We start from the raw sequence: 9955 nt of genomic DNA on the forward strand, positions 1-9955 counted from the left end.
TAAAATATCCTAAAATAAAGGACTAACATACATCAAAGTTTTTGTAAGTTGAATTTGCTTTTTGTATTTTAACTGAAGTTAAAATATTCATGTAGTACAATTATTTACTTCATACTTAGCTGTGCTTGACTTTTGTATTTGAATTATAATTGTTCTTTTCAATCAGGAAGGTCTAATCAGTTGTTCCAGTTTCAATTAACTTAGCAACTTGATCAAGACATAGTTACTTACAAGTCTTACATACATATTATGTATTATAATTTAGGTTATAATTTAAGGTATTGGACCCCTAATAGTAATGTTTAAAAAATGGCATTTGCTTGGTATATTCTTATAGCTGAACATGTTTCGCACTGTGCTGCAAATTTTAAACAACTTTTACCGTGCCGTTTTTTGTAATTTTTGTATAATTTATGGTATTTCCTCAAGCTCAAGTAGAGACAAACTTAAATGTGATGGCCACTATCTAAAACGTTTGCAGAGAATTCATTACATCTTTAATTTTGATAAAAGAAACATCAAACTATTGTTAAACAATTATAAAACACAAAATAAAACTGTAAATATCATTTTTTTCTAGGGTGCCTCAAGTAAACAGATTTAATGTGACAGAATTCTAACTCCAACATTGAAAAATTAAGGTCGAATCCTGTGGGTCTGTTTTAAATTTTGCTCACTTCATTCAAAAATAACGTTGGGGCAGAAGTAAAACCTACTTGCAATTCTTCCACAATATGTAATTTAAAGAATGAAGGCAAAATAGTGAACTTTTACCACATGTAACTCAGTATTTTTAAAGCTGTCTAACTATACCCCTCCTGATTCAGGGATAAATTCACTTTTAGCAACAAGAAATCGCTTATAAAATGAAAATTTTCCACTTTCGTACAGTACATCCATAATAAGTCTTGAAAGAAGTAAAAACTTACTAGAAAAAAGGAAAATATGGAAAAAAAAAAATTTGGCCCCAGTGAGGCTTGAACCTACGCCCCCCTGAACGTTGCAGTCAAAGCAGGTTTATGGTTGGAATTGAATACTCTTCAAAAAGGAGGTACTCTATTACGGGTCCAATACCTTAAATGTAACAAACTTGCCACAGCAAAACTTATTCTATATTAATTAAGAATTCAACTTCTCTTTCAATTATTGTAATCAATAAACATTTTTTCTTTTGCATTTTGATTTGGCTTAGAAACTTAAGTTCATTACTTTACTTAAAATACATTGCATTCCATTGTCTAAATGTCTTTGCACAAAGTTATACTGACTGAATGTGTAAAGAATATATCAATGCAAAAATACCAGAATAGAATACATAATTTGCACCTTGTTCACAGCATGTACACCAGAGAGCCTATTTGCATGTGAAAAGTGTATGTGCCGGGTACATGCTGTGTACTATTTCTCCGGTGTACTTCCCGCGTACTATATATTCGCAGCCTGTACGCAGCAGGTAGTACGCAGCAGAGCTCATTTGCATGTCGAAAGTGTACTACAAATGTACTACTGGTGTATATCCGGTGTATATCCTGCATACTATTTCAAGCCCAAGAATTTAGTACACATGTACGCGACAAGTACGCCACATATACGCAGCAGGAGTACACGGCAGGCCCTTTTCTTTGGTAAGGGTCGTCTAGAATTACAAGTTTCAACTTCTTGTGTGAAACTGATTCAGCTAACTGGGCTGACAATAAAATATGTTTTATATATTTTTGTCAACATTTATATTTCAAACATCATTACAATGTCTTATATAGAGTCAGACAAAGGAGGAGGAGCAGATCAGGAGGAAGTAAATGGGGAAGACAGGTTGAGGTGGGGCAGTGAATTCACTGAGAGATTGGGAAGAGAAGGTATCAAAGACTGGTAACTTATAATTTTAATAAATGTTTCATTGAGGAATCCTCAAGGATACTTATTTTTTCTTTTATTTTAATACTAATGATAACTGGAGAATAATACTAAAAAATAGCTGAAAGGAGCTAAGGTACAATTATTGAGAAGCAAATTTGAAGTTTCTGTAGTCTTAACACTTTTTAAAGTATTGTATGATTGTACTGCATTCTTTCTGCTTATTTCCAGATAATATCAATAATACCATCTGCCATAATAGAAGGAATCAATGATGGGCAGGACATATTCAATAATAATGCTGAAGGTTGTAGCATTTGAACAGCTTTGATTTTTTTCAAATAAAAGAATATAGATAACAAATCACATGTTGCAATGTGTAAATAAAAAAACTCCTTTACTGGTAAAGGCTGAATTAACAAATGAGCCATGCCATGAGAACAACAACATAGTGGCTTTGCAACCAGCATGGATCCAGAAAAGCCTGTGCATCTATGCAGTCTTGTCAGGGTCCGTGCTGTTTGCTAACGGTTTCTCTAAATTGCAATAGGCTTTGAAAGCGAATAGCACAGATCCTGACCAGACTGCACAGGCTGGTCTGTATCCATGCTGGTCGCAAATCCAATATGTTGGTTTTCTTATGGCGCGGCTCAAATATTTTATTTGGTATTTTGATATTGTCTTGACAATTGTCACATAAAACCCATCTTAATTAAAACAACTTTATAGGTGCAAATTTGAAAGTATTAGAAAATAATCTGAACTGCACTGAACCTCATCCCAGTATATTTTGCTGAAAAAAGTCAGTTATTTCAAATTAACAAAGTATTTGCATTTACTTTTAATTTTATAGTATGAAAGTGATTTACAGAGTATACAGATGGTTTAACTTGTGTTTGTGGTCACCAAGATTAAACATCCATACATCTTTATCAATCGATGATACTGTTATTATGTTTTATGTCACTTTTTTAAGAAGCAGGTTGTACATGTTGCCACTTTTTAATCTTAATACAGGTTTAACTATAGTCATGAAGTGCAAGACATACCCTTTCCATTTCTTTTTAATTTACATGCTGTAACTGTTTCATCTTTGCACTCATTCAACATATTTAACAGGGTCTAATAATCAGAAAGCTCAATGAGAATTGCATTATATCACATGAGTTTGAAATTCTACCAGTAAGAAAGACTTCATATAGATGTAAAAGTATACACAACTTCAAAAAGGTTTCTTCGATTTTTTCAATTCCAAAGTTTAGACATTGAGTAAGCCTTCATTAGGGAATAAAATGTCTGCATACATTGAAAACACAGGTCATTATTAAGTGATGTATAAAGTGTTTATTTTGTATAAAGTGAGTATATATTATTTTCTTGATGACAGTCTTCCGTGGTCTTATTGGTTGTATTTCAAACTCCTGTGATTATATTACATATTAAGAGACTTAAATCCAGCTATGTTCACACTTTTGTTTATAAATGTTGTTTGTCTGTTAAGGATTAAAAAGGATTGGTACAAGTTTCCCATATGGCCAATGCCCCAGTGAAAGGTGAGTTATTTAAAGTTTTAAGGGCTCATTCAACATATGTGGTGTCTCATTCAAGAGACACACTTTCTTCTTTTACATGTCAGTGTTTATAGCATCTATACCAGACATCTTTCAGTCTCTTGCTAATTGAGTTAACATGTTTGATAATAAAATTTGACATCATAGCTTGTTAATGCAAAACTGTGGGAAATATAATTCCATACCAAAAAACTGAGATCTATGAAAGAGGATTCCATCTAATATCATTCCATTTTCTTGGAATTCATGCAATAACTTAACCGTCTGTAGCTTCCTCATGTCCTTTACTGTAAAAGACACATCCAAATGAAAAATGCTTGTATTGCAGGTTGAAAGCAGAAAAGAAGTTGTAGATGAAGGGAGAGAGAGCAAGAAGAGGAAGACGTATTTTTACTGTTTAACAAACTATCAATGACTTCAAGTGGTTTATCGTCTAATTTACCACAGTTAACTAATGAAGCATCTGAACTCTAAACCATGGTAAAGGAGAGGATAAATCACAAGAAGGCCTTGATTGTTTTCATTCTGACATGCTCACTGACATACCTTAATTAATATTATGCTGGACTTTATTTTCCTGCGGAGTAATGTAATACAGACGTCTTGTGGCAATTTGACATCATAACTGATGTCATAATGTTCTCTTATGGGTCTGTGCATATGGACCTTGTATGTAAAGTAGATAAAATGACGAGAGTTTAAGGCTATATCAATAAAGAATACACTGAATATGAACTTAACTACTTTGTAGCTAGGACATCTTTTAGGGCCTTATTGTTGAAATCTGTTGGAGAGAGATAAGCTAAGTCATTAAGATATGATTATCTTTTGTAGTGTTTACTTAAGTTGTTTCTCGTTTTATCTCATTAGATCATTGACTGAGTTAGAAGAGGCTCAGTTAAACTTCTATGAAGAAAACAAAAGTCAGAGGAAGGTTGCAGAGCAGCAAGTGAAAACCCTTGCTGTGCAAGAGGAGTTTTTTAAGTTGACAACCAAGACACTGGCAGAAAAGAATGATTTGTCCGGCATCCTGGATCTTTTTTACAGAACAGTAAGTTTACTATACTTTAAATGCCACAATTCATTAATATTTCTAAGGTTAACAATAAGCATTATTATACCTCTCTTGTCTACAATGATAAAATCCAATCAGCCAAGAAAGAAATATTTTGACTATCAAAAACATTATTTTCAACCTTTTTGACATGTGACCAAGTGGCAGTAACTGTCAGGTCATGTGACCACTCTTATTATGCCCCCGAAGGGAGGCATATTAGTTTTTAACTGTCCGTCAGTTCATCACAACGTTATCTATTTGCATGAAGGCACTTTACTTGCGAACCACTGCACCCAGGACCTTCAAACTTCACATGCTGATAGTACTTATTGAGTACACGACCCCTACTGACTTTGGGGTCAAAGGTCAAGGTCACCGGGTCAAAGGTCAAGGCGCTGCGGGGGCATTTGTCACCATTAGTAACAGCTCTTGTATTTTGAATGTCATATAAGCATTTTACTAGTAACATAGAATTTTTTAGGCCTTACAATGTTGGATTTGATATAAATGATACTAAGAAGTTGATATTCAAATTGGAAAAGACTACAAATCGATTATCACCATTTTTCAAAAAAAATTTCATCCATTGATATTGAAGGAAATCCCAATTTAAAACATTTGTCTTAATCTGCGAAAATTTTGTATTAAGCAGAAATGGATATTGACAAATTTCAACATGTTGATAGCAAAATATGATATCAGCAAAGGAAAACATGTGCTCAGTGACAAAATTACATTATCCCTAGCCTATCAACTCTCTATCAAAATAGATCTTTACCTTGTATTCATAGTTTTTATGCAACAACTGTAATTTCAAATTATTTCATTTCCTTTAATTCGATTTAAAACACACAGTTTTATATCTTTCAAGTCACATTCACACACTATTTAATTCTGTTCTTTAGATTTGCATTAAATGTGCATTATTTAATTAAAGTTGCAAGCATTTTAAATGTGCCTTATGTAAAAGAAGTACAAAAAAGATAGATTTTCAGCACTATGTTCTTTTTTTCTTGTTTACTTCAGATAAAAAGAGGACAGCATATAAAGGAGGATGAAATTCAATGTACAAAGTTGAAAACTGAGATATTATAAAGTAAATCTTGTAGCAAAGTAAGAATAGAAGGATTTCAATTAAACCTGGTAGAAATGTAAATTGCTGCAGGGCAATGCTTCCCTGCAGTTTCTTTCAAATTTGCTAAGGAAGTTTTATAACCATTTTACTTGTACATAAGCATATAATTATATAAACCCTTACCATACTAAAATTCTTTAATGTGCTTGTCCAGCTTTCAATTTTGACAAGAGTTTTTAACAGTGAAAATGAATGCTTACCTAAATAAACTGACTCAACAGTGCAGATTATGTTCAGAATACATGGATGTGCATTGATAGTAAATAACTATTTTGAGTTTCAAGTCAAAAGCTTTAATAATAACAGAGATATTTGACTTCATCAAAAATGTTAACAAAAAATTCTAAGTTAAAAAGGGGCATAATTCTGTCAAAATTCAATCAGAGTTATTGCGATTGTTTCTCCTGGTGTAGACTTTGATGGTAAATAAGTATTTTAAGATTCAAGTCAATAGCTTTGATAGGAACAGAGATATTTGACTTTATCAAAAACTTTAACTAAAAATTCTAAGTTAAAAAGGGGCAGAATTCTGTCAAAATTCAAACCAAAGTTATGGGGATTGTTTCTCCTGGTGAAGACTTTAATACTAAATAACTATTTAAAGTTTCAAGTAAAAAGCTTCGATAGTAACAGAGATATTTGACTTAATCAATACTTTAACCAAAAATTCTAAGTTTAAAAGGGGCATAATTCTGTCAAAATTCAAATCAGAGTTATGGGGATTGTTTCTCCTGGTGTAGACTTTGATAGTAAATAACTATTTTAAGTTTCAAGTCAATAGCTTTGATAGTAACAGAGATATTTGACTTTATCAAAAACTTTAATCAACTGAATGGCGACGATGACTCCAGGAAGAGTACAATGGAACCAAAAACAATGGAATTAAAAACAAGACCTGTTGACTTTTCGTAAAAAAAGTAGAGCTAAAAAGGAGATGGTTACAAAAATTTTCAAAAATGTCAATCAATTTTGTTGACGTTTACAAGTTACATAGTTATAAAGAAACTTAACTTACGGTATTTTCAGTTGTCGTAGGCACTAAGAATTTTAGCTAGCAAAGATAATTACAATTTACATAGTAATTGTTGTTGTCATGGTACAGACGAGATTGAGAAAGTGGCACAGTTATCAAGCCACATAAGTTATTTTCAGTTATTAACAGAGATAAACAGAGATACTAATAAAAAAATCTTGTAAAAATAAGATACAATTTAAGTAGAAATAAATGTTGTCACAGTACAGAAGGGACTGAAAAAAAAACAGTTGCAAAAGCTACTTTACTCAAGTTGCATAGTTATCACAAAGCAACTTAAGATATTTTCAGTTATTTACAAAGGCATCAAGAACTTCAGCTGGCAAAATAGTTGCAATTTACATAGTTATCACTGTTGTTGTCACAGTACAGAAGGAATTGAAAAAGTAGCAAAAGGTACGTTATATACTTATCAGTTGTTTTCAGATGTTAGCAGAGATTATCAATGAAATTTCCTAAGTAAAAATAGTTGCAATTTTACATGGTATTATTAGCTGTTACCAAGGTCCAAACGGAATTGAATTAAGTGGGAAAATTTACAGATTACAAAATTTATATAGCTGTCACGTCACTAAAGGTATATTCAGTTACAATTTACATGATATTATATGCTGTCGCAGTCCAAACGGTGTTGAAAAAAGTGGCAAAAGTTACAGGTTACACAATTTATACAGTTATCAAGTAACAAAAGTTACATGCTGTTGTTAACAAAAAATATCAGATGCAATCCTATTAGCCAAAACAGTATAGTACGTTTATCTAGGCGTTAAAGTTTAGTGCTCAAAGAAACGCATTAAGCTGTATATGATTAATTCCATCACAACTTGATTCAATTTCCTATGAAACAAAGAAGGCTGAAAGTTGTGGGTTATTTACAAGAAATCACTGTTATGACTTCACAATTATTACGTCATAGTGTCTTTATGGCAAAGCGGCGCGTTGAAAGAGTAACTAACAAAATCACGCAAATATCTGATGGATGTACTTAAAAATCCTTGGGAACATGTTAGAATCAAAGTAATATATCTCATTAATTACTGATTTGCTTTTGAATAAAATCATTGTAGTTCTGATGCGTATTATTATAACACTCAGGCTGCGCTGTTGATATAATCCCTTCACATCTGAACTCCAGACAATGATTTTATTCAACGACAATCACAGGATGAGATATATTTTTTCTTAAGCAATGTATAGTTTATAAAGTTGTATTCAGTTGTTTACAGATGTTAGACATAAAAACGTTTCAAATATATAGATAGGATCCAGCAAGGAATAAACATGCCATTGGGTGGATTCTAAGTCGAGCTAAAATTATCAAATGCTCCATTATTCCTGCCATGCAACAACAGTCTGTGACTCTGACCTAAACACATGAGGAAATCCATCTTCTACCCAAAACGCTCAATGATGTGCTGTCGGTAAGCAACAGCATTTAGATCTGCAGTATTTGCAAGAACTTCCTCCTGTCTGTCAACAATGACTCGATTGTTATATAGTAATGGTATGTTTCTTTCCAAACAGAAGTTATGCAGTCTTGTACATGCAGTTACAATTTGGCAACACTTTCCAGGACTTTTGTATAGAACTCCTTCCGTTCTGTGCAAACATCTGAAGGACAAAAACTATCTTACATACTTGCAAAGGTATTAGTGGACTTTATATACCTATTTGCATATAAAATATGAATTCCTGACCGAAAGTAGATTTTGTAAGTTTTATGATTTACATCTGGTGTAAGACAATTGGAAATTGGGAAATGTTACTACCAAGTTAAACAAGTAATTCAATGCATTTCTGCATAGTTACAAAGAAGCAATTAAGTGGCATTTTCTATACAACCATAAAGAGGTAAACATGACCTAAGTTGCATGGAAATTCCTCTACAGATTTTTGGGACTGGCCTTTAAAACAAGTATCTTAAAATGCATTCCATGCAAATGTTCAGATAAGCACTAACTTTGTCAGTTGAGTACTGTACATTATCTTACTGAGGAAAACATTTGAACTGAGTAAAAAGAAAATCTTTGAATATGTTTAAGATATAAAGAATGGAGCCCATACATTTAAATCGTGACATTGACCTTTACCTAGTGACAGGGTGACTAAGGTGGTCTTTTTATTACCTTTTCTGATCCCATCATGTGATGATAAATGAAAACTGTACTGATTTTAATTTACTTATAAGAGACATTTTTGTCTAGAAAAAGATGCAGACAGACTGACATCTGCTTATCTTTGCTAAATTCAGATATAAATCTGGTATAATAATAATAATATTAAGTAAAAATAGAAAGTAAAAACCTGAATCTAGATTTCAGCATTCCAAATGCTCGTTCAACCACCATGCGGCCAACTGGATAAGCTTGGTTGAATTGTACTTCCTTCTCAGTGGCTGGAGTTGTTACTGGCGTAATGAGGTATTTTCTGAGTGGATATCCAGAATCACCTAGAAGGTGACCAAGTTTGTGTCTTTCTAAATGGTCCTGTTGAAGAAATAAAAACTGAAGCATGTTATCCTAATTTCCCTTTACATAACACTTTGAAATGCATGCAAGACTGCACACAAACAAATTCAAAAATACAGTTATGAGCTCCAGCAATTTACAACAGCATTATTATTAAGTTCAAGTCTAAAAGTTTGATATACTTCCTAATGTAAAGGTAAAAGTGATACTAAACTGCTATGATTCAATGCTAGTGATCAATTCTATTATATTTCAATGAAATCCCAACAAAGTTTCTGGAGATGATGATTGGACAAACAGCAATGGAGAAAATATGCCTGCTTTTGAAAGGCATTATAATTTCGAGTTAATAAACTAAATATCTATATACAGAAATTGTTATATCACCCGTTGTTCTAAACTGTTTCAAATTAAACATAGTATGTATACAATCCTTGCAAGACAACGACAGAATAGTATTTTAAACAGGATGGCCTTAGGTAGCTCACCTAAGAAACACACCATAACAGTGTAAACATGTTTGACCTAGTGATTTCATGGAAACAAGAGCTTGTAGAACATGAAATGCCCCCCTTGATGCATTCAGTACTCGCAAAAGGAACAGAAATTATTTGGTAAATTTACACAAAAGTTCTACTATTCTGGGTAAATTTGACCTTGGCCTTTGACCTACTGACCTCAAAATCAATAGGGGTCATCTGCTGGTCATGATCAACCTCCCTATTAAGTTTTGTGATCCATACCCCAGCATTCTCAAGTTATGGTCCTGAAACCGTTTAACTGTTCTAAATTACTTTGACCTTGACCTTTGACTGACTGACCTCAAAATCAATAGGG

The 9955-nt window shown here is 32.7% G+C and overlaps 2 protein-coding genes across 2 annotated transcripts; one reads left to right on the top strand and one right to left on the bottom strand.

Annotated features, from left to right (window-relative positions):
* Window positions 1–4232: 4232 nt before the first annotated feature.
* On the top strand, window positions 4233–5593 carry LOC128558808 (uncharacterized). Its single transcript, XM_053549024.1, has 2 exons — window positions 4233–4476; window positions 5509–5593. Exons 1-2 carry the CDS (start codon window positions 4243–4245, stop codon window positions 5575–5577), a joined length of 303 nt encoding a protein of 100 aa, XP_053404999.1. The 5' UTR covers window positions 4233–4242; the 3' UTR covers window positions 5578–5593.
* A 349-nt stretch (window positions 5594–5942) lies between these two features.
* LOC123554230 (putative nuclease HARBI1) lies at window positions 5943–9174 on the bottom strand. Its single transcript, XM_045344227.2, has 2 exons — window positions 8955–9174; window positions 5943–8261 (listed from the first exon to the last, which is right to left on the bottom strand). The coding sequence occupies exons 1-2, from the start codon at window positions 9161–9163 to the stop codon at window positions 8042–8044; spliced, it is 429 nt and encodes a 142-aa protein (XP_045200162.2). The 5' UTR covers window positions 9164–9174; the 3' UTR covers window positions 5943–8041.
* Window positions 9175–9955: the final 781 nt, after the last annotated feature.

Source organism: Mercenaria mercenaria, chromosome 7 (assembly GCF_021730395.1).
Source record: "Mercenaria mercenaria strain notata chromosome 7, MADL_Memer_1, whole genome shotgun sequence".
In the NCBI taxonomy this organism is placed as follows: domain Eukaryota; kingdom Metazoa; phylum Mollusca; class Bivalvia; order Venerida; family Veneridae; genus Mercenaria; species Mercenaria mercenaria.